The sequence below is a fragment of the Anolis carolinensis genome, unplaced genomic scaffold (assembly GCF_035594765.1).
Source record: "Anolis carolinensis isolate JA03-04 unplaced genomic scaffold, rAnoCar3.1.pri scaffold_8, whole genome shotgun sequence".
NCBI lineage: Eukaryota > Metazoa > Chordata > Lepidosauria > Squamata > Dactyloidae > Anolis > Anolis carolinensis.
The window spans coordinates 14,706,533-14,728,038 of NW_026943819.1; the positions used below are offsets into that span (position 1 = coordinate 14,706,533).

At 44.5% G+C, this 21,506-nt stretch overlaps 1 protein-coding gene across 1 annotated transcript; it reads right to left on the reverse strand.

The window, feature by feature from the left end:
- Positions 1–8,218: 8,218 nt before the first annotated feature.
- Positions 8,219–18,690, reverse strand: LOC103279675 (interleukin-36 receptor antagonist protein). The gene is made up of 5 exons (XM_008116026.3): positions 18,609–18,690; positions 12,634–12,774; positions 9,866–9,982; positions 8,906–9,045; positions 8,219–8,540 (listed from the first exon to the last, which is right to left on the reverse strand). Exons 2-5 carry the CDS (start codon positions 12,722–12,724, stop codon positions 8,325–8,327), a joined length of 564 nt encoding a protein of 187 aa, XP_008114233.1. The 5' UTR covers positions 12,725–12,774; positions 18,609–18,690; the 3' UTR covers positions 8,219–8,324.
- Positions 18,691–21,506: the final 2,816 nt, after the last annotated feature.

Consider the following 21,506-nt stretch of genomic DNA (forward strand, 5'->3'; position numbering starts at 1 on the left):
TACAGTGCCAACCATTGTTTGTTGCAAACCACCTTTGGATTCCTCTCTATGCAAATGTGATCTTTCCTCAGGGATAGTCAGTATTGAAACAGACTCCCACTCTAGCAGTGGAAATGACAAGGCTGAGGTTACAGCACCTAATGAGGCCGAAAGTGACAAACTCAAGGGAGCAGGAGAAGCATCGATTCGATTCCTCTCCCCACCACTCCCCCCATTTCAGATCCCTGGTTGGAACAAGCAGATGGGGATATGCACTAATGGCAGATGCTGCCCATCATGCACATACCTCCTTACATTCTTCCTGCCGTGCAAACACCACTAGTGTGCATAAGTGATGGCTTCATTATCAAAAAGGCCTGCTTTTAAAAAATCCCATCTCAATAAGTAAGAAAGGGTTGCATTCGTTTATTACTGCATGAAATCATTCATGCAAAAGATATCGTGATGTTAACTTATTAGGTCAGGCAATCATTATTCCGAGCCATTGGCTGAGAAAAGATTTCGACCTTGGCGACTCTTAGTCCCATTCAACACATCCATCCATTCTATTTCTATAGAATCATAGAATCATAGAATAGTAGAGTTGGAAGAGACCTCATGGGCCATCCAGTCCAACCCCCTGCTAAGAAGCAGGAAATTGCATTCAAAGCACCCCCGACAGATGGCCATCCAGCTTCTGCTTAAAAGCCTCCAAAGAAGGAGCCTCCACCACAGCCTGAGGCAGAGAGTTCCACTGTCAAACAGCACTCACAGTGAGGAAGTTCTTCCTGATGTTCAGGTGGAATCTCCTTTCCTGTAGTTTGAAGCCATTGCTCCGTGTCCTAGTTTCCAGGGCAGCAGAAAACAAGCTTGCTCCCTCCTCCCTATGACTTCCCCTCACATATTTGTACATGACTATCATGTCTCCTCTCAGCCTTCTCTTTTGCAGGCTAAACATGCCCAGCTCTTTAAGCCGCTCCTCATAGGGCTTGTTCTCCAGAGCCTTGATCGTTTTAGTTGCCCTCCTCTGGACGCTTTCCAGCTTGTCGACATCTCCCTTCAATTGCGGTGCCCAAAATTGGATACAGTATTCCAGGTGTGGTCTGACCTATGTTCTTCCAGACCTGGAGATCATCTACACTGTAGAAGTAATGCAGTTTGACACCACTTTAGCTGCCGCAGCCCAATGCTGAGGAGTCACGGGAGGTGTAATAAAGTCAAAGCATGTATGATATGTATGTTTGTCTGCTTCTATCACAAAGGCTAGGTGAAGTGTCCCTCGGGGATGTCACTGGGTTGGCTGTTGCAAGGTGAAGTGGCCCTTGTGACATCACTGGGGAAGAAATATGACATATTTAGGAAGGACGTAAAGTACAGATGTCTATTATACACAATATATTGTATTATATATTGTATTATTGGAGACTGGCAGCCAACGGCTTACCGACTGGCACCTCTCCATGTTCCGTCATTTTGAGTAACACTGTCTTCAATGTGAGCAGACTTCCCTTCTTTGAATAAAGATTTCAGGAAACACCCATTTCAGCTGATAGCATTTGTGTCGTTACTGTGATTTGACCTTTAATGATTCACATAATTTAATGGCATGCTTGGACTGACTGTATTTGATTCTTTATGAAGTTAATGGAAAGTAACATTTCTCTCCCTAATGTTTACCTTCCAGGATGGGCAAGTGATCTACCAACAGTGCCTCTGGTATGTCTCAATTGAATTTCACCCAGTCTTTTTTATTGTTCCCAAATATTATTGCAACACTTCTGACTCAGGTGGCAAAGATAAGCTGCTGTTAGCATATTGAAAATACCTAATTCCCAAACCTTCATCATGAATTTTATGTAAATATTGCATAACATGTTTATGTTTGATGGTTTATAGTTTTAACTAGCTGTGCCCGGCCACGCGTTGCTTTGGCATTGTCTGGTGGTGTCTGTATTTTATCGGCAGTGTGGAAGAGGCCTAAGTGAGGCCTAACTTTGCCTGTCCCCTGGGCTGAGTGGGTTGCTAGGAGTCCAAGTGGGCAGAGCTTAGCCTTCTAACTGGCAGCAATCGGATAAAAACAATTATTCCTCTCCCTCTAATTAGGACTTTATTTTTCTTTTTGTTGTATCAACCTAGAGGCGTGGATGAGGGGTTGTGCTGTCAATTTTCAAGGTTGTGGGGTGTTTAGTTTTGTTGTTTTGTAGGTCGCCAGCATTCTATCACTCTTTTATATATATAGATGGTTTAATGTATAGTCCTATGTTATTGTTTTAGATGTGTGATAATACTGTTTTTATTGTATGTGAGGCATTGAATTTTTGACATTTATTTGATGTGAACCGCTTTGAGTCCCCCCAGGGGTGAGAAAAGCGGTATATAAATGAAATGAAATGAAATGAAATAAATAAATATAGTGTTTATGAAGGAAGCAGGAGAGAGCCACAAAGAGAGCAATATTGCCATGACATGGAGACAGTTTGAGGCAGACCCTCAGAGCTGGAAAAGGGAGAAAACGATGAGCTCCAGCTCCCCCCTTGGGGAAAGGATGGGGCAAAGCCTAATGTTTGCCCACCTCTGTCCCGTGAATGAACAGCCAGCTGCTCTTTGCTTCTTTAAGGGTTTGAAATCCCAGGGCAACAAAGCAGACCCCAGGGACAGTCTTCATTAATGGGAACAGAGGCGCTTTCTGCCCAGGACAGCCCTTGGCCAACCTCTAGTGGCCACATTAGGAAACTGTGCCGCTTATTTATCATTCCCCCTTCCTTGAATCCCTTAGACCAGGGGTCCCCAAACTTTTTAAACAGGGGGCCAGTTCACGATGCTTTGGACCATTGGAGGGCCGGACTATAGTTGGCCACCGAGCAATAATAACAATAACAACAACAATAAAAAAAAGGGTTGGAAGAGACCCTTTGGGCTATTGAGTCCAATCCCCTTCTGCCTTTGTGCACTGAAAGCACAAGCAAAGCACACCTGTCAGATGGCCACCCTGCCTCAATGTTAATAATAATAATAATAACAATAATAATAATAATAATAATAATAATAATAATAATAAAAAAATTACGATCTGCCAACTGCAGAAAGCCACCCTACTGGGATCTGCGCGCATGATCCGAAAATACATCACACAGTCCTAGACACTTGGGAAGTGTTTGACTTGTGATTTTGTGATACGAAATCCAGCATATCTACCTTGTTTGCTGTGACATAATAAAATAATAATAATAATAATAATAATAATAATAATAATAATAATAATAAAGAGGGTTGGAAGAGACCCCTTGGGACATTTAGTCCAATCCCCTTATGCCTTTGTGCACCAAAAGCACAAGCAAAGCACCCCTGACAGATGGCCACCCAGCCTCAATGTTAATAATAATAATAATAATAATAATAATAATAATAATAATAAGGGTTGGAAGAGAAGAAGAGACCCCATGGGTCATTTAGCCCAACCCCCTTTTGCCCTTGTGCAAAAGAAGAACCTGCTTTGATTGAAGTCAAAAATCAGAAACTCCTAAAAACACAACAGACAAAAAACCAGTACAAGAAAACTGCACTACAAACTAGAGCTGACAGCTGGTACAACAAAACACTGCATGGAAAGTTCCTTGACAAAATTGAAGGAAAAGCTGATAAGGAGAAGACCTGGCTCTGGCTCACGAATGGGACCCTGAAGAAGGAGACAGAAGGCCTGATCCTTGCAGCCCAGGAGCAACATCAGAACAAATGCAATTAAGGCCAAGATCGAAAAATCAGCTGATGACCCAAAATGCAGCCTGTGCAAGGAAGCTGACGAAACCATTGATCTTATCCTCAGCTGCTGTAAGAAAATTGCACAGACAGACTACAAACAGAGGCACAACTGTATGGCCCAAATGATCCATTGGAACTTATGCCTCAAGTACCACCTGCCAGCAGCAAAGAACTGGTGGGATCACAAACTAGCAAAGGTCGTGGAAAATGAACACGCAAAGATACTGTGGGACTTCCGAATCCAGACTGACAAAGTTCTGGAACACAACACACCAGACATCACAGTTGTGGAAAAGAAAAAGGTTTGGATCATTGATGTCGCCATCCCAGGTGACAGTCGCATTGACGAAAAACAACAGGAAAAACTCAGCCGCTATCAGGACCTCAAGATTGAACTTCAAAGACTCTTGCAGAAACCAGTTCAGGTGGTCCCGGTGGTGATGGGCACACTGGGTGCCGTGCCAAAAGATCTCAGCCGGCATTTGGAAACAATAGACATTGACAAAATTACGATCTGCCAACTGCAAAAGGCCACCCTGCTGGGATCTGCGCGCATCATCCGAAAATACATCACACAGTCCTAGACACTTGGGAAGTGTTCGACTTGTGGTTTTGTAAAACGAAATCCAGCATATCTATCTTGTTTGCTGTGTCATACAACGTCGTTGTGTCAATAATAATAAGGGTTGGAAGAGAAGAAGAGACCCCATGGGTCATTTAGCCCAACCCCCTTTTGCCCTTGTGCCATGGGGGCCGGATAAATGGCTTCGATGGGCCGCATCCGGCCCCCGGGCCTTAGTTTGGGGACCCCTGCCTTAGACTGCATCATAGAATCCTAGAGTTGGAAGAGACCTCGTGGGCCATCCAGTCCAACCCCTGTCAAGAAGCAGGAAAACTGTATTCAAAGCACCCCCGACAGATTGCTGTGCAGCCTCTGCCACATTCTGGGGCAGAGAGTTCCACTGCTGAACAGCTCTCAGTTAGGAAGTTCTTCCTAATGTCATATAATTTCTTTTTGTGTTTCTCCCAAATTTTGAATATTGCTGAGCGTATAAAATGATTGTTAAAATCTTTCTCTATCTTTGTCTTCCCATACCATAGGTATGCATGCCATCCCCATCTCAGATTTATTCCTTCCAAATTTAACAATTTATTATTTTCTAACTTTATCCAATCTCATACCCACATTAGAGCCGATGCTTCGAAATAGAGTTTTAAATCTGGTGTCGCTAACCCTCCCCTATTCTTTTCTTCAATCATATATTTCAGCTTTATTCTCGGTTTCTTTTTTTGCCATATGAATTTCATTATATCTCTGTTCCACTCTTTTAGGATCTTCTGATTTCTGATTATCGGAAGGTTCTGAAATAAGAATATCATTTTTGGTAAAATACTCATTTTTACGCATGCTATTCTACCTAACAATGATATTTTCAATTTTCCCCATTTTTCCATATCCTTCTTCATTTCCTTCCATTTTGTTAAATAATTATTTTCCAATAATTGAGAGTTCTTCTGAGTTATAATCATTCCTAGATATTTTATTTTGGGGGCAATTTGGATATTCCATTTTTGTATTATAATTTCTTGCTCTTTCTTTGTTATATTTTTAGTGATTGCTTTCGTTTTTTCCAAGTTTATTTTAAAGCCTAATGGTCAGGTAAAATCTCCTTTCCTGTAGTTTGAAGCCGTTGTTCCGCATCCTAGTCTCCAGTGCAGCAGAAAACAAGCTCCCTCCCTCCTCCCTATGACTTCCCCTCACATACTTATACATAGCCATCATGTCTCCTCTTAGCCTTCTCTTCTGCAAACTAAACATGCCCAGCTCTTTAAGCCGCTCCTCGTAGGGCTTGTTCTCCAGACCCTTGATCAGGTGTGATCCGACCAAGGCAAAATAGAGGGGTAGCATGACTTTCCTGGATCTAGTCTTAGTCCAAGACTTATTTTATTTATTTATTTACAGTATTTATATTCCACCCTTCTCACCCCAAAGGGGACTCAGGGCAGATCACATTATGTACATATAAGGCAAACATTCAATGCCCATAAACACATCGAACAGAGACAGACAGACAGACAGACAGACACAGAGGCAATTTAACCTTCTCCTGAGGGGATGTTCGATTCTGGCCACGGGGGGAGCAGCTGCTTCATCATCCACTCTGATGGAACTTCCTCACTTCCTCATTCCAACGTTGTAAATTAGTTACACTTGCCTCCCCACTTTTATAAGTGGTACCTTATTTCCTACTTGATAGATGCAACTATCTTTTGGGTTGCTAAGTCAGCAACAAGCAGGGGCTATATTTTATTTTTAATTGATGGGTGCTCACCCCGCCACGGGCTGGCCTCGAACTCATGACCTCATGGTCAGAGTGATTTATTGCAGCAGCTGCTTACCAGCCTGCGCCACAGCCCGGCCCCTTAAACCTCTTGATGCAACCAAGCAAATGTGATGTAATTGGCATCACTGAAACCTGGTGGGATGAGTCTCATGATTGGAATGTAGTAATTAGAGGGTATAACCTATTTCAGAAGAATAGACCAATCAGGAAACGAGTAGGAGTGACATTGTACTATATATATCAAAGACGTTTACATCTGTGAGAAAACCCATGATGTAAATCCTGGAAACCAAATTGAGATTATCTGGGTAAAAATTAAAGGGATGTCACTGTGGGTGTACTACAGATCTTCCAGCCAGACTGACAACTTGGATGATGCCTTCCTTTTTATATTGTAACTGCTAGGGAGATGGAAGATGCCAACTTTGCCACCCAGGAACCCGGGCGAATCACAGATTGGAATGCACCATTTTTGTTCTCGGGTTAAAATGTCATTTTCTAATTGGTTCTATCATAAAAACATGGGGAAGTTTTGTTAAACTGCACAAACTTTGCTTTTGAGCAAAGTTTGGGTTTCAGGTAATAGAAGGCTTAAAAACAAAAATGAAGTTTCTGGAATGGAGCAACAACTTTCAAAGTAAATACCACACAATTGAACAGGAAATAACACTTTGAAACCAGGAACAGATTTCTTTTTCAAATTTTGTTACATAGTGTAAACAATCAGCTGACAGCCGATCATATAGGGACAAAATGAATTCTACCCAAAGTGGTCCCAAACCCCATCACCACATCCACTCTCCCCATTTCTTCCTCAATGGAACTATAGGAAATCCCACAATCTAAGGGCCTTTCCGACCTGATAGCGATCAAAAGTACCTTTTGGTGCACCTATTTCTCCACCTGGAAAGCCCCCTGATAGAAAAAGGGGGGACGAATTCAAACACAGACTCGGGCTTTTATGCAATAAAAACTTTATCAAAGTTCCCATCATACATATCCGCCAATCACAAGCTGTAAAACATGCCAACAATGATGCTACAGCAAACCAATGAAACCACAGATCATAATTTGTACCAATCAGAAAAATATCTGTTATTTTGAACGTCTATAAAATGCTGATGTCTGTAAACAGAAGGCATGTCAGACCTGGGGATCTCCCCTGGCATCCTTCTCTGATCACTGAAGCAATAAAAGTGACGTTTGGTCTATGGATCCTAATTGGAAACCATTGGAAGTGGCAGGCTGGGAACAAACCTGGGTTTCTGGACAAAGATACTATTTGGAGGTATTATTTTACATTTAGCAACTCTCATGTGTGTGTGTGTGTGTACTATATATGTATACAGTAGAGTCTCACTTATCCAAGACTCGCTTATCCAAGGTTCTGGATTGTCCAATGCATTTTTGTAGTCAATGTTTGCAATATATCGTGATATTTTGGTGCTAAATTCGTAAATACAGTAATTACAACATAACATTACTGTGTATTGAACTACTTTTTCTGTCAAATTTGTTGTATAACATGATGTTTTGGTGCTTAATTAGTAAAATCATAACCTAATTTGGTGTTTAATAGGCTTTTCCTTAATCCCTCGTTATTATCCAAGATATTCGCTTATCCAAGGTTCTGCCGGCCTGTTTAGTTTGGATAAGTGAGACTCTACTGTATATATAGTACACACTATATATGGGCTCCTGATGGCACAGTGTGTTAAAGCGCTGAGCTGCTGAACTTGCGGACCAACAGGTCCCAGGTTCAAATCCCGGGAGCGGAATGAGCGCCTGCTGTTAGCCCCAGCTCCTGCCAATCTAGCAGTTCGAAAACATGCAAATGTGAGTAGATCAATAGGTACCGCTCCAGTGGGAAGGTAACGGTGCTCCATGCAGTCATGCCAGCCACATGACCTTGGAGATGTCTATGGACAATGCCAGCTCTTTGGCTTAGAAATGGAGATGAGCACCAACCTCCAGAGTCGGTCATGACTGGACTTAACATCAGGGGAAACCTTTACCATATATATATACATATATATATATATATATAGAGAGAGAGAGAGAGAGAGAGAGAGAGAGAGAGCATTTAATGTATGTGTGTGTGTGTGTGTATATATATATATATATATATATATATATATATATATATATATATATTGCATTTAATGTTTTAAAAAAGCAAATACAACATTGCTATGAAAAAGTGAATACCTTACTGCCAGATTTATTTTTAGTTCTCTGTGTTCATTTTGATTTTTCAAAGTAAAACGTGGTGATCTCAGCACCTCCTTTCTGACTCAAACTGATTGGCTTGTTTGGCTCAGTGGACGTACTTAGGAACCATCCTGGAAAAGCTGCAGATTCAAACGAACAGGTCTGTTGCCCATCTCCGGTGTGATTCAAGAAGGTGAAATTCTTGAGTGGCTCGTTTTTTCCATACAGATTCATGATGTCTTCCTCCTGTAATGTAAACATGAATTGGGAGCAGATAAGGTTATGTTGCATTACCAATGAATGCCTTGACAGATACTGAGTCTCTTTTTTTAGAGCAGTGGTTCTCAACCTGTAAGTCCCCAGATGCTTTGGCTTTCAACTCCCAGAATCCTCACAGTTGGTAAACTGGCTGGGATTTCTGGAAGTTGTAGGCCAAAAACAACTGGGGATCCCAGGTTAAGAAGCACTGTTTTAGAGAGAAAAGGAGGGACAAATAAACAAATAAATACAATACTCATTCATACAAAAAGACCCCAACTATTTCTAAAAACTATTGTTTCATTTTGCTTTCCTCATCTATCAAATAACACAGAGCCACAAATGCAACTCACCTCTATCTTTATCTGAGGCTGACCACCGGATCCAGCACAGGACAAGACACGCTTCCCATCTTGGGGACCCATAATAATGGGGAATATATTTGCATTTGTGTCTTTAATACCTCTGTTGGGGACCACACCCAGCAATTCCTCTGAAGAGAAACAAAAGGCAAGAAACAAAGTCATATCTTGACTCCATTGTTCCATTTCCTAGTGTCTAGAACAGCAGAAAACAAGCCCTCCAAAATGTGACTCCCTTTCAAATACAGTAGAGTCTCACTTATCCAACATAAACAGGCCGGCAGAATGTTGGATAAGCAAATATGTTGGATAATAAGGAGGCATTAAGGAAAAGACTATTAAACATCAAATTAGGCTATGATTTTACAAATGAAGCACCAAAACATCATGTTAGACAACAAATTTGGCAGAAAAAGTAGTTCAATACGCAGTAATGCTATGTAGTAATTACTGTATTTATGAATTTAGCACCAAAATATCACAATATATTTAAAACATTGACTACAAAAATGTGTTGGATAATCCAGAATGTTGGATAAGCGAGTGTTGGATAAGTGAGACTCTACTGTACTGTATTTTGAAATCCACTCCCAAAAAGCCATGGCAGAGAGAGTGGAGCTTATCTGCTGACCTCCCCAAGTGCTGATATTATCCTTTTTTTGAAAGCCAGAATAGGGCTCTAGTTACATAGTTCCAGAATATGAGAGAGCAGATTGATAAAGGACCACATGCGTCGCCAGAATTGCAGAATATTGTCATGGATTACAGTGAATGCAATAGAAGCAGGGTTTTTTTTTTTTGGCACTTTCACCACTTTCACCAGGAAGTACTTTTCCAATGTGTGGTGGAAGCCAGCAGGCTCTGTGGCGAAACTGCAGAAAAACCATTGCAGCCGCCAATTTTTAGTCTGTGTGAAGAGATCCAAAGTGAGCACAGTATAGGAAATACTACCTGGTGAGTTGGAACCTTTGGGAACTGCCACCAATGTCTTGTTCTCCAGGAAGAAGTATTTCTGGCTAAGATCCCAAATTCGGAAACGAGAGGGTGCTATCAGTTTTTCTTTACTTCCTGTTGTATGAATGGAATAGTATTAGTATGGAAATATGAATATGAAGGGTGGTGGATATGAAACACAGTCTTATGGAGAAATGGCACTGTACCATGTTTAACCATACTTTACTTCTTAGTTGTAGCTAGAATTCATTTTGTTTTTATAACATGGTTGGAAACCTATCTTTTGACTTCTGAACCAGTTTCTATCCAGTTTTAATGCAATGCAGTGTGAAAAAAATGCACCTCTGACTCTTGAAAGGGGGAATGTGGGGCATGTGATATCTATTGTGGACTGTGCTTTCCTTCCCAGCCAGTTGAAAAATAAAACTTACCCAATACTCAGATGTCTCTCCTTTGATGCAAAGAGTGCATCTACACTGTAGAATTCATGCAGTTCGACACCCCTTTCATTGCCATGGCTCAAGGCTATGGAATCCTGGAGTTCTAGTTTCACAAGGTCTTTAGCTTTCTATGCCAAAGAGTTTGGTGCCTCACCAAACTACCATGGGATTCCACTTTCCTCTTTTGTTCCCATTGTTAAAAAGTCTGATTATATATACTTTCCATTGTCAAAGAGTGACGTGAGATCCATGAGTCACTAACTGGATGTTAATGATTGAAATCAAATTCATACAATAATTCATGATAGTTCTTTAAGGACTTTAAAATTCTCAGTCAGAGAGTTCCTCGGCCTCACTAAACCACAAACTATTAGTCTGGATAAACTGTAGTTCTAATATATGAAAAACTATAATGTCATGTCAAAGAAAATTACTTGCATATAGAATGTATTTGATGTTCCCAAAGTGATGCCAAAAATTAGGAATTTTTCTAAGTCCCATGGATATTAAGAGATGCCTGGCAAGCTTCGCTAACCATGGATGGCACGAATCAGGAATCAAGAACCGAGAATCTCACCAGGTTGAAGGCAAACAACAGAGATTTTATTCAATTTGAACAAAAGGGAGGTCATGGGGATGGAGGCTGTTTCCAATTCATATGACTTTCCATTCTTGGGAAACTACAATTCCCACAGATCAAACTATGTCTTCTTTTTATTAGGGGTGGGATTAGGGGTCTTCTATAGCAAAAGTACCAAAGTAACTTTTAATAAGTGACTTTCAATCTACAAAGGGGTGCTAATACTGCATTTTTAACTCCCCCATCCCAAATTACCAATTTGTTTCCACATTTTTAAAAATTGAAAGGAAAATACATTTTTCCAAGGCTATAAAAGTTCTGGGAAATTTAGATCTCTATTCCAGTCCCTTGAGCTGCAAATGTCATTGAGATTGCTTGTTTTGCCTTCTTCATTCCAATCAGCCTGACCTGACTGAAAAGAAAACTTACTGGACTAACCAGTTTCTTCCCAAGAGAACCAACTCCCTTTCAATCCATACTTGTCATTTCCCATTTGGCAACAGACCTCTATTTCTCAATGAGTCTTTGTTTCTTGCAACACACTTTTCTTCCTCCATCGTGAAATACAGAGGAAGAAAAGTTGGCTGAGAGAAACAGCCCATAGGAGAGAAGGAATAAAAGCCTTTCCAGTTAAACTATAAAGCCCAACAAGACTTGTCAGTATCATAATCGATACATCTTCAGGCAATATATTCAATACATATGGTTCTTGTCATCCTGTTTCCATTGGTCCTGATATGCCACTCAGTCCTGGAGAAAGTTACTTTTTTCTTTCTTTCTTTCTTTCTTTCTTTCTTTCTTTCTTTCTTTCTTTCTTTCTTTCTTTCTTCCTTTTTTTTTTTTTGCATGGCACCTTTAAAATTCTCCCACATGTCATGGTCTTAAAAGTGGGCTTATTTTCTTCTTCAAATTTTGCCTTACACTGTACGTTAATTGTTTCAGGCTATAGCTGAAAACTGTAGCACATGTGGACAACCTAAAAGTAGCATTGAATACCCATTTTCCCAGCTTCTTAGAGAAAACTTGACCCATAAATGGTCTGAGACGCAGGAATGCTTGTTGTTTTGAACTCAAATGTTTTCCATCCAGAGATAGCTATATTGGATACAGATCTTGGAAAAGTTGCTTTTCTGGACTAGCTTTCCCAGACTCATGGCCACTTGGGCATTCAGGAAACTTCTTCCATTTCCTTTTATTACATCTAAGTTGTGGGTTAATATTGTCTTTTGGGTGTTTAGAAGGTGGCAAAGGACTTCTTGGGCCCACCACTGCTCACCATCTTTCCCAGTCCCACAAACAGCATCTGTAGTCACCATCGAAAAGACCATCTTGAAGCCTCCTACCTTGCCTCATTTGTCAGGAACATCCCAAGGAGCACCTGGGACAATTAGTTTAGACTCTTGATAGGTAATTATGGATCTCTCCTTCCATAGTTATCTATCTTCTGAATGAATCTATCCTTCCATAACTACCTATCTCTTGATTGGGAGAGGTTCATTCAGGCCTCTTCTACAATGCCATATAATCCAAATTACCAAAGTAGATAATCTACATAATCTGCTTTGAACTGGCTTATATGAGTCTACACTGCCATATAATCAAGTTCAAAGCAGATAATCTGGATTTTATATGGCAGTGTAGAAGGGGCCTGAGATGTAAGGATTTATTCTTTCAAATGTTCCACTTTTTTTGCTCTTGTATAAGATATCTGCACAATTTGCAAAGTTTGAAAAGTCATTCTTCACCTGAGTCCTTTGGATCTGAAAAGTGATGGAATAAATCTGCCATTTCCTCGGCAACACTCTTCTTGGGCTTCATTTCTACAGCCATCTCCATTTCTCCTCAGTGATGTGTTTTCACAATAATAATTGTCGCTACTGCAGTCACTGGCATTAGAAGAAAGAGATATCACAATGTACTATTTCACAAGCTGAACACTGAACATTCAAAGCATTTTCAACAACAAAAAATAGCAGTGAGGAGGTGCTCAGAGTAGTTTGTGCACTGCTGTTACACACTCCAAGGAGAAGAAGGAAGGCGACATGGTCCTGATCCATCCCATTTTCCTTGACAAGTGCAGGGAAAGGGAGATGGTGTTCATGATCTATGTGGATAGAGGATAAGTCTGCATCGGATCCAGTTATGCTGTGTGTCAGCTCACCACAGCCGCTCCTGAATGAACACACAAGACTCTCTGTGATATCACCAGAAACTTTTACTGTAGGAAACATGAACATCAGAAAAGCCAAGAATGGGATACTACGGCCAACCCTCCTTTATATACCCTCCCCCTCATTTGAACAGTCTCTTCCCGCTCAGTAAAACCCCGCGCAAATTCCCCGCCAAGTCCAGCAGCCGTTTCTTCTCCAAGTCCTGAGCCGCAGGTGTCTTATCAATGTCAGTGACCCTGAAACTCAGAGCCACATCCAGGCTCTAGTAGCAGGGTTCTGACATGGCGTCCTCCTCCCCTTCATCCTGGAAGGAAAAGATTAAACACAACTATTGTTCTCCGCCGTCCAGAGTTCCTTTATACTTTTTTAACAGGCTGCAATGGAATACCGGGTGTATCTTTCCTAGGTCCTTGGGTAGCCTCAGCTCATAGGTCACTTCGTTTATTCTTTTTGCTACCCTGAATGGTCCTATATAGCGTGGAGCCAATTTCTTGGATGGGAATCCCAATTTTAGGTTTTTTGTGCTCAGCCAAACCAGATCTCCTTCGCCCAATTTGTCCCCCTCTCGGCGCCTACGATCCGCAAAGAGCTTGTACTTCTTTTGTGTTTCCCGCAATGCCTCTACCACGGTTTGCCACCCTTGCTTGATTTTGGCCGGCCATTCCTCGTCGGTCTGGCCCTCCCCTTCCTTCCACTCGGGTAGCCTGGGGAAAGGTGCCACCTCCTGTCCGTATACTATTTCGAATGGGGCACGACCTGTGGCCGAATGTACGGCCCCGTTAAAAGCCATCTCAGCAAACGGTAGAAGGTCCGCCCAATCATCCTGTCTATAATTGGTGTACATCCTTAAAAATTGGCACAGTGTCTGTTGGGTACGTTCGACCCCCCCGTTGGTCGCGGGATGAAAGGCCGAGCTCAGGTTCCTTTCTGCTCCTAACAGCTGTAAGAATTTTCCCCAAAATTTTGCAGTAAATTGGACTCCCCGGTCGCTAATTATTTTGTCGGGACACCCATGTAGGCGATATACATGCTTCACATACAAATCAGCAAGTTTTTCAGCTGAAGGGAGTTTTGGCAGGGCCACAAAGTGTGCCTGTTTTGAGAATAGGTCCAATATTGTCCAAATGTATCTGTGGCCTCTGCTGGGGGGTAGTTCGCCTACAAAATCCATGGCTACGCATTCCCATGGCCTCATGGGCTCCACCACCTTCTGCAATAGCCCCTGGGGCTTCCCCGGTGGTGTTTTTCCCTCTGCACATAATTCACACTGCGTGACGTACCCCCTGGCGTCTTTCCTCATTCCGGGCCACCAGCATTGTCTGGCCAACAGTTTAATAGTCCTGGTGGGGCCTAGATGACCCGCACCTTTGTTATCATGGTACTTCCTTAACATTTCTCGTCTTAAACATTCAGGGATATACAATTTCTTATTTACAAACACCAAATCCCCACACAATTCTCCCTTTTCTTTGTTAGTTTGTAACCATTTGTCCATTCCATACGCTCGCTTCAACTCTTCCTCCCATATTTCTCCTCCCCCCGTGGAAATGGCAGTACGTTTGTTTTCTTTGGCCGCTTGTGCTCGAGTTAGTACTGCCAGGCCCCATTGCTTATCTAGGAATAGGCTCCCTTCAGATTCCTGAATTCCTCCCCCGTGCTGAGGCATCCGAGAGAGAGCGTCAGCGAGTATGTTATGTTTCCCCTGGAAGAATCTGAGTCTGAAATCAAAACGGCTGAAATATTGGGCCCATCTAATTTGCTTCGCTGATAGTTTACGAGGGGATCTTAGATACTGTAAATTTCTATGATCAGTCCACACCTCAAACGGTGTTCCACTTCCTTCCAGAAAGTGTCTCCAGCACTCTAGTGCTTTTAGAATAGCTAAGGCTTCTCTCTCCCAAATTGGCCAGTTTTTTTCTGTATCGCTAAACTTTTTTGACAGATAGCCACATGGCTTCAGGTTCCCCCCCTCGTCTTTCTGTAGCAGAACTGCCCCATATGCCCGGTCTGATGCATCGCAATGTAATACAAAGGCTTTAGACATATCAGGGTGCTGTAGGACAGGCTCCTCAGTAAAACGCTTTTTAAGGGCTTCGAAAGCTTCCTGGCATTCTATTGTCCATGTCAGTTTGGCCCCTGGGGCCTTCACTTTGGCTGTTTCTCCCCTGCCTTTAGTCTTTAACAAATCCGTTAATGGCAAAGTGAGGCGCGCAAAGTCCTTGATAAATGTTCTATAGAAGTTTGCGAACCCTAGGAAGGATTGCAGCTGCTTCCGTGTTTTGGGGGCTTCCCACCCCCTCACGTCTTCTACCTTCGCAGGGTCCATCGCCACTCCCTGGGAGGAAATCCTATACCCCAGAAAGTCTATCTGGTCTTTATTGAACTCGCACTTGGCAAGCTTCGCATACAGTTTTGCTTCTCTCAACTTTTGCAGGACTTCCCTGACTAGTTCTATGTGTTGCTCCTTAGTCCGAGATATTATCAATATGTCATCTAAAAAAACAAAGACCCCCTTGTACAACAATGGATGCAACACTTCGTTGATTAATTGCATGAACGCGGCACCTCCGCCGCACAAACCGAAGGGGAGCACACGATAATTGAATAATCCGAATGCACAGGAGAAGGCCGTCTTCCACCTGTCCTCTGGCTTGATCTGCAATTTATGGTACGCTTCAATTAAGTCCAATTTAGTGAATATCTGTCCCTCCGATAACTGGGCGATCAAGTCCTTCACTAAGGGTAGGGGGTATTTATTTACAGAACTGATTGCATTCAGGCCCCTGTAGTCAATGCAGAGCCTCAGCGTTTGGTCCTTTTTCCGCCTGAACAACACAGGCGCCCCTAGAGGGGAATTTGAAGGCTCTATGAAACCCCTCGCTAGGTTTTTATCAATGTATTTTCTCAGTTCCTCCTTTTCCCTAGCCGACATTGGGTATATTTTTGCCTTGGGAAGCTCTGCTCCTGGGACTAGCTCTATCTTCACTTCAACTCTCCGCTTCGGTGGGAAACTGTCTGCTTCCTTCTCATCAAATACGTCCACAAAATCCCGATACTCTGGGGGTAATTTATCTGCCAGTTCTGCTATCCTGATAGAGTCTTCCTCCCCCCTTTTCCCCGGCTCTCTCTCCACTTCCTGGCTCCCTTCTTCCAACTTCATCCTGAAGATCATGCTCTTATCCTCCCAGTTGATTTGCGGGTTGGCCTGCCCCAGCCATGGCATGCCTAGTATAACATTATAGCTGGCTATTTGTGATATCACAAATGACACCTTTCCTTCCCAACTCCCTATCTTACACTTTACATCTTCGGCACTGTACTTAGCTAATGATCCCGATGCTGTGGATCCGTCCAACTGCGAGAAAGCTATTGGGGATTCTAGGTTCGTTCTTTCGCATCCCAATCCCTCGGCTAATTCAGGGGAGATGATGTTCCTGGAACATCCACAATCCACAAATGCTTTGCAGGTTGCTTGTTTGCTGCCACTTTCAAGCTGAATGGGGACCACTATCATGGCTTTGTCCTGACTTACCAACCCCCCCGAGTGGTGCCTCATCGGTGGTTCTTCCTCGGCGCGTTTCCCTGCCACGGCTCTTGGTTTGGGCGGGCCTCCGCCTTCCCCTTTTCTCTGCCAGCACTCGGCAGCCCTGTGGCCCAAACGGCCGCACACGAAGCAGCCCCTCCTGCTGGTGCTCACGTTCCCTGTCGGCTCCGTTCTCCTCCCGGCTGGGGTTGATCCCTCCTTCCGGCTCCCCTCTTTCATCTGCGGCCGCTGCTGTAGCCCTCCTCGGTGCCTCCTCGCCTGGGCCAGCGATGTCTCGATGCGCCCCGCCAGCTGAATCCATCCGCGCAGTGTGTCAGGCTCATCACGATGCACCGCCCAGGAGAGGATCTCCCGCCTGAGACCCTCTTTGAAGAGTTCTATCTTTGTTACTGCAGACCATTCCGGCACCTTTTCAGCGAGGCATTGGAACTCCTCCGCATACTCAGATACTGACCTCTGCCCCTGGGAGACGGTCTTCAACTTCTCCCTCGCCCGGATCTGCTCCAGTGGATCTCGGAAACGGGTCTCCAGGGCCCCCATAAAGCGTCGGAGTGACCCCAGACATGGGTCGCGCCGCGCGTGCAGTTGAACGTACCAGCTGGCCGCTCCCCTCTTCAACACTGCACCAATGGCCCGTACCCGGCTGGATTCCGTTCTAAAAGTGTGAGCATTGTCCTCCATATAGCCCCTCACCGTGGTCAGGAAAAAATCCAGTTCAGAGGACTCTCCCCCAAACTCGATCCTTAGTTCCTCTCGTCTCGGTAGGGGTCCCTGTGGTGGCAATCCCCAATTCTCCGCCCGTCGCAAGCCCCCTTGCGGACCAGTGGGCCCCGCTGCTGCTTCTCTTGGCCCTGTGCCACGCCCGGCATTCGCCAGGGGCACCAGGGTCTCAGTTGGGAGCGTAGCCGGGATTCTCGGAGGCTTTTCCCCTTCGTCGTCACTCTCCTCCACCCGCGTCAGGCTTGTTTGGATCTTGGGCCGGGCACCGGGCTCCTTTCGCATTTCCCTTCCCTTCGGTGCTGGGAGGTCTGCAAAGCCCTGGCTGCTTCCCACGCTCACGTCCCACATTGAGCTAGCCCGAAGTTCCCTTCCTCTCTCCGGCTCCGCCAAAACCGCCAGGCGCTCCATCGCCCTCGACATCACTGCCAGGGTGGTCTCCATCGCCGACATCCTCTCCTCCAGAAACACCATCCTTTGTGGGCCTGGGGAAGGTGAACCTTCCTCTCCTCCGGTGCTGTCTCCCCGCACCACTCCACGCCTCTGGGTTACCCCATTTGGCTGGGCATAAGCGGTGGATGACGCCAGGGCCGCCAGCTGGTGGAACTCAGCGTCCGGCTCGGGAGTGGCCCTTTCCGACCTTCCTCCTCCTGCGCCCAAGAGCTCTTCATCCTCCACTTGCATGTTACACCTCACCGCTACAGCGGGATGGTGTCCGTATTCTTGGCTTAGTGTCAGCTCACCACAGCCGCTCCTGAATGAACACACAAGACTCTCTGTGATATCACCAGAAACTTTTACTGTAGGAAACATGAACATCAGAAAAGCCAAGAATGGGATACTACGGCCAACCCTCCTTTATATACCCTCCCCCTCATTTGAACAGTCTCTTCCCGCTCAGTAAAACCCCGCGCAAATTCCCCGCCAAGTCCAGCAGCCGTTTCTTCTCCAAGTCCTGAGCCGCAGGTGTCTTATCAATGTCAGTGACCCTGAAACTCAGAGCCACATCCAGGCTCTAGTAGCAGGGTTCTGACACTGTGCCCAAAGTATGGAGCTGCTCTGGAATTTCACCCAAGCTCCAGAGTATTCTCCAACTTTCCTTTGTGTGTAGCATTTGCAATTTAAGTCAATTTGCCCCACAAAAAAAGGAGTAGAAGTCCCTTAATATCAGATAGACATCCAGGAGAGTTTTCCACTCATTGCATAGTATACAATCAATAGATACAAGCCCTTAGTCTGCCACTAAATTATATTGATGGAGCAGAGAGATAAAGTGGAGAGACTGTACCTGTCCCGATCCAAGAAACTCTTGGGCTGCAGCTTCTGTCTCCATGCAGCAATACCTTTCTGCAATGTTCACAATGTTTTTTTAGCCTTAACTTGGTGACACTTATGGGCGGGAACTGCATGATTAATAGAAATCAGATACAAGCATACATTAAAGCTGTGTGTCAGTAGGCTGCTAAACTTTGATGCAATGAGTCCAGTTTCATTTTACAGCAGTTGATCCCAACCTTGGGTCCTTCTGCTGATTTTTGGACCCTATCTGGGATCATTTCTGTTCTTTGGCCATTTTGGATAGAGATTCTAAGGCATATAGACTAAAGTGTGGAGGAATGTCAACACAAGACAGAACAAGAATGTCAACACATGACAGAACAAAATGATACTACAGTAGAGTCTCACTTATCCAACATAAACGGGCCGGCAGAACGTTGGATAAGCAAATATTTTGGATAATAAAGAGAGATTAAGAAAAAGTCTATTAAACATCAAAATAGGTTATGATTTTACAAATTAAGCACCAAAACATCATGTTATATAACAAATTTGACAGAAAAAGTAGTTCATTACACATTAATGCTACCATTCAAAGCTTGATCCAGGACTAAAAACCAGCAACAGCTACCCTGTTTCCCCTAAAATAAGACATCCCCAGAAAATAAGACCTAGTAGAAGTTTTGCTGAATTGCTAAATATAAGGCCTCCCTCGAAAGTAATACCTAGCAAAGTTTTTGTTTGGAAGCATGCCCAACGAACAGAACACCAGAGCATGCAGGATCGGTAAATGTACGTACTAGGCTTGTCCGATCGATGGAAAAATTGTTTCAATTCTCGTTTCTAAAGTAGGGGGTGCCGGCTCTTCGATGTAGAAATTATTTCTAAATGTTTCACCCAAAATTTTCGGATATTTCCGAAAATTCGTAATGTTTCTAAAATGCTTCTAAAATGGCGGACACGCATACGCAATCGCCAAAAAACAGGAAACCAGGGAGGACTTTTCTGGGGGTCTCCCGCCCTCATTTCTTAAGCTATTCTCGTCAAATTTGGTACAGTGGGAGAACACATTCCACACTCTTTGTTCAACAAATTGCAGAATGTTTCCTGTCTCCTATGATTTTTGGCGAATTTTTATAACTTTTTATAATATACTTTTTTTTATATTTTAAGAAATCTGTTCCTGTTTTGAAAGTCTTATTTCCTGTTCAATTGGGTTCTTCACTGTGAAAGTCCCTCTTTTCTATTTGTGTATCTTTGTTTCTGTGGCCGGAAATCAGCGAAAATGGTGGTCATTTGCAGAAACTGGAACCCCCCCCCCCCCCCGCTCCTATCTAAAAATAAGGTGGTGATATTTCAGCTTCCTAAGACATGGGAGCTCGTGTCCCACTCCCTTGTGACCTGAGCCCCACACCACACACCCTGCCCCTATCTAATAAAAAGCGGTGGCCGGGGGGGGAGGGGGGTTTGTGCAACAAGGAAAAGGGATGCTCACTGCCCCACCATTGGGAAGGCCAAAGTCTTTCCTCTGGGACCACTTCGCGGTCCATTCCCAACAGTCTTCCTTGGCTGTGTGCAGGCACTGCAGGATGCACATTAGCAGGGGTAAAGACCCGAGGCATTTGTCCACCACCGGCTTACGGAACCACATGAAGAGACATCATCCTTCAATTCCCTTGGGAGGGGGATCCCTTATCCCCGTAAGCAGCACCCTGAGCAGTCCTTCTCCGTTAGGGTCTGCTGGGATAGGGTCTCAATTAACCCTGGACAATTGGGGCCATTCCACTGGAAGGAAGAGAACAGGGGGAACAGCACCCACCGTTGAGCAGATCACTCAGCGTCTGGGAGAGATGCTGGCTCTCGACCACCATCCCTTCAGAATGGTAGAGCAAGAAGGCTTTGTGCGGTTCGTGGAACTGCTATCTCCGCAATACAAAATCCCATCGCGACAAACCTTTTCAAGGACAGTGATACCAGGGCTGTATGAGGCCTGCAAGGTACGCGTAGAGGCAATGTTGCGGAGCGCCCTTGGAGGGCACATCCATTACACATCTGACATTTGGACAAGTGTTGGGGGTGGCCATTCCTATCTTTCGTTGACTGCACATTGGGTGTAGCCTTTTTGGCAGCTAGTGAAATGGGGGCCCAAGTCCCACTGCCCAGGGGGGCCGGCCACCGTTGGCCGGCCCCACGCCACTACCCCAGCACCCATGGGGAAGGGGGTGTAGCCTTTAGGGCAGCTAGAGAAATGGGGGCCCAAGTCCCACTGACCAGGGGGGCCGGCCACCGTTGGCCGGCCCCACGCCACTACCCCAGCACCCATGGGGTAGGGGGTGTAGCCTTTAGGGCTGCTAGTGAAATGGGGGCCCAAGCCCCACTGCCCAGGGGGGCCAGCCACCATGGGATGTCACCCAGCACTGCCCATTTCTGCCAAGAAGCAGGAATTTCCTTCTTGAGTGTCTCTCTCATACCACGGTGTTTGTCGCATCACCCTGGCCAAGCACAAACAAGATCCAAGCCTTCCGGTTGTCTGGGCACCACACTCGCATCAAACGATGAAAAACTTGTTGAGATCCCCAGGGTGGGCCCCATTCCACCATGTTTCCTCTTCTATAACCAGAGACTTCTGTATCAACCAGACCAGAGCCCCAAAGTCTCTAGCCGCCACAAAGGCACACTCCCTGACAGCAAACCGTCTGCGGCCCTGGCCGCAGCCCTACCGGATGGACACAAGCAAGCTGGCAGTCCGCAGGGTTGTTGTGGCCACCATCACATCAATAATAATAATAATAATAATAACAACAATAGTAAGAACTTTATTTGTATACCCAGCCCCATCTTCCCCGAGGGACTCGGAGCGGCTTACATGGGGCATGCCCGTCAACAATACAATGGCAGCAATTAAACA